The 2,553-nt window shown below is 58.9% G+C and overlaps 1 protein-coding gene across 1 annotated transcript in view; it reads right to left on the reverse strand.

Moving 5' to 3' along the window:
* TRIM50 (tripartite motif containing 50) overlaps nucleotides 1–2,553 on the reverse strand; it is a gene marked incomplete at its 3' end in the record, with an annotated part of 3,505 nt that overhangs the window by 409 nt on the left and 543 nt on the right. The window contains exons 2-5 of the mRNA XM_008941019.1: nucleotides 1,698–1,824; nucleotides 749–979; nucleotides 405–427; nucleotides 5–120 (exon numbers count right to left, since the gene is read on the reverse strand). Coding sequence (XP_008939267.1) covers nucleotides 5–120; nucleotides 405–427; nucleotides 749–979; nucleotides 1,698–1,824 — 497 coding nt within the window. The remainder of the gene's footprint in view (nucleotides 1–4; nucleotides 121–404; nucleotides 428–748; nucleotides 980–1,697; nucleotides 1,825–2,553) is intronic.

Consider the following 2,553-nt stretch of genomic DNA (forward strand, 5'->3'; position numbering starts at 1 on the left):
AGGACGCGGCGGTGCAGGCGCTTCCACACGGTCATCTTGATGTCGTCTTGGTGGAAACATGGCTTAAAGGACACGGGGGTAAAGACGCCGTCACCGGGGTGCAGGCTGGGGAGCTCTGACCTGGAAAGACACGGGCAGCAGAGACAGGGGTGATGGGGACAGCGTGTGGCCCCTTCTCACCTGGCTGCGTGCACGATGGAGCCACTGGTGTCTCACCAGCTGCCCTTGCCTTCTCCTGGGGCTGAGCACATGGCTCTGCCTGTGGCTGTCCCTCACAGCAGCAGTGACCTTGAAAGGCCACCCCAGCAACGCCAAGATGCCCACTGGCTTGGGGCTTCTAGCCCTGGTGTGGAGGCACTGGCCATCTCCATTGATGCCGTTTGCTGCCGAGTCCCACCACTCACCTGAACTGGGAGGAGCCATATTTCTGCAAAACACAAGAGAAAGAGAGAGTTGGTGGCAGGCGACTGACAGAAGGGCAACTTCTCAGTGTGCTCCCAGCTCCACAGGTCTGTGCCCTGGGCTGGAGAGGCCGGGGCTTTCCTCTCCTGGCACAGCTACGGGCATTGCCTCCTGCAGAGGGCAGGTCTCTCCCATCAGGGGAAGCCCTGGCTGGACAGAGGGCACCTACATATCACTTCTCGTGGTGTCCCAGCTCTGCTTGGTGAGGGTTCCCACTGGCCAGGGCAGGGCTGAGGGCTGCAGAGCCCTGCTGGCTGTCACTGCCTGCACCAGCGAGCGTGCTCACCCGGATGAAGTCAAGCTGGCTCTCGTTGCTGAGCGCCTCCAGAGAGCTCTGCATCTCCCTAAGCCTCTGCAGGGCGTCTGATGTCTGCTTGACCTGGGACTCAATGGAGGTGATGAGCTGGGCTGCCTTCCCCTCCACGCTCTCCAGGAACGTGGCCTTCTCCTCGTCGATGTACCTGTGCAGCTCCTGGAACTCCTTCCGGATCACCCACTTGAAGACATCCACCTCGTTCTGCCAGGAGACACCAGACAGCTCTGCAGGGTGGCCTTGCTCCACCCCCTCCACCAGATTCGTGGTGTCAGAGATGCCACCAGCAGTGTCAGCGTGTCCCACCGAGCCGCCTGCTGCTGGCTTTCCAAATGCAGAGCAGCTCTGTGCAGCAGGGTCCCTCTGCTCCCAGGGAACAACCTGTGTCCTGGGCTAAGGGGGACAAAACTCCACTTTGGTTTGGGTTGAGCCCTCCTGAGGAGCCCTCCTGGGAAGCTCTGGCCTCAGAAGGGATGCCAGGAGGTCCCTTGGAGTCATCTACTGCATGGGAAAGGGGCAGGCAGCTAAATCAGGCCTAGACCCGATGTGAAGCCAGAAGCCTTGCTCTGACTGGGGAACCTGCTCCGAGTCGGGTCCTTTCCACCTGTTATCTCCCCATCTCCAAGGACATTTGGTCAAAGCAGCTCTGGCTGCTGCTCCTGCCAGAGGGTTTACATCACCCCTTCCGAAAACAGGGCTGTGCCACCAGACAGGGCTACGTCACCCTTCCCCAAAACAGCTCTGGGCTTAATCCCTGAGTTTCATGGAGAACACAAACTTCAGGGAACAGGGTGGCAGATAAGCCCTGCCTGATATCCCAGGGAAGGGAGGAGTAGAGGAGGCGAGCTGGGGAGAAGCAGGAGCAGAGGTGGCTCCTGGGGCTGTGTGGGACACAGAGGACTCGGGGACTCCTGGCACTCACTGCGATGCGGCTTTTGTTGTTGAGGAGCTTGTTGAGGTGTTCATCCAGGTTCCTCTTGTACTGGTGGACATCGGTCAGCAGTACAGACAGCTCCTCCTGGAAAGACAACACCTCTGGAGGAGGGGCCTGTGTGGCAGCCTCTGCACATCCTGCTGACCTTTACTCTCTTGATTTCGAGGATCTGGGGTTACCAGAGGCAGGAGAGCGCTCAGAGCATGGCCCTGGTCTGGATGCTGCTGAGCACCATGTCTCCAGTCCCGTTCCCAACCCTCTGTATCTCACACCTCGTGGTGGCTCCACACCAGGTGAGTGGATGGTGAGCAGCTCCAAGCCAGCAGTGACCTGAGCTGCCTACAGGTGTAGCCCAGACCCATTTATCGTGACCTCTGTACATTCCCTGGGCTGAGTCTAAAGTCTTTTCACTTCAACTCATGGGTCTCCTCTCATTTTCTCAGTCCCCCTTCTTGGCTTGGGAGAGGTCATCAGGTGATAGAACAACTGCTGTAGTTTAGCCTCAGCTATGAGCTAAGTGTAGACCCCTCCTCGTGCTGGTGCCAGGAGCCTGGCTGGGGCAGGTGTGTTTCTAGTACCTCCTGCTCTTATCTCCCCGGTGCCAGGAGCAGAGGGGACGGGTGGCCTTGTCCTTTTCCATTCCTGGGGTTTTCATGTGATGCTGAGCAGGGGACGGCAGCTGTTTACTCTGCCTGGCTGGGGCTCCTGTTTTCCTGCCTCCCTGCTCTGCTGTGGCACCTCGCCTCAGCCTTATCTCCAGACTCTTTTTGATAGTGTTTGGAAACAGTCTTGAAAGGCCCCGACAACACTTCCCGACCCTCCCCTCCGCAGCGGAGCTGCCGAA

Source organism: Merops nubicus, unplaced genomic scaffold, assembly GCF_000691845.1.
Source record: "Merops nubicus isolate BGI_N331 unplaced genomic scaffold, ASM69184v1 scaffold30105, whole genome shotgun sequence".
Taxonomy (NCBI): Eukaryota; Metazoa; Chordata; class Aves; order Coraciiformes; family Meropidae; genus Merops; species Merops nubicus.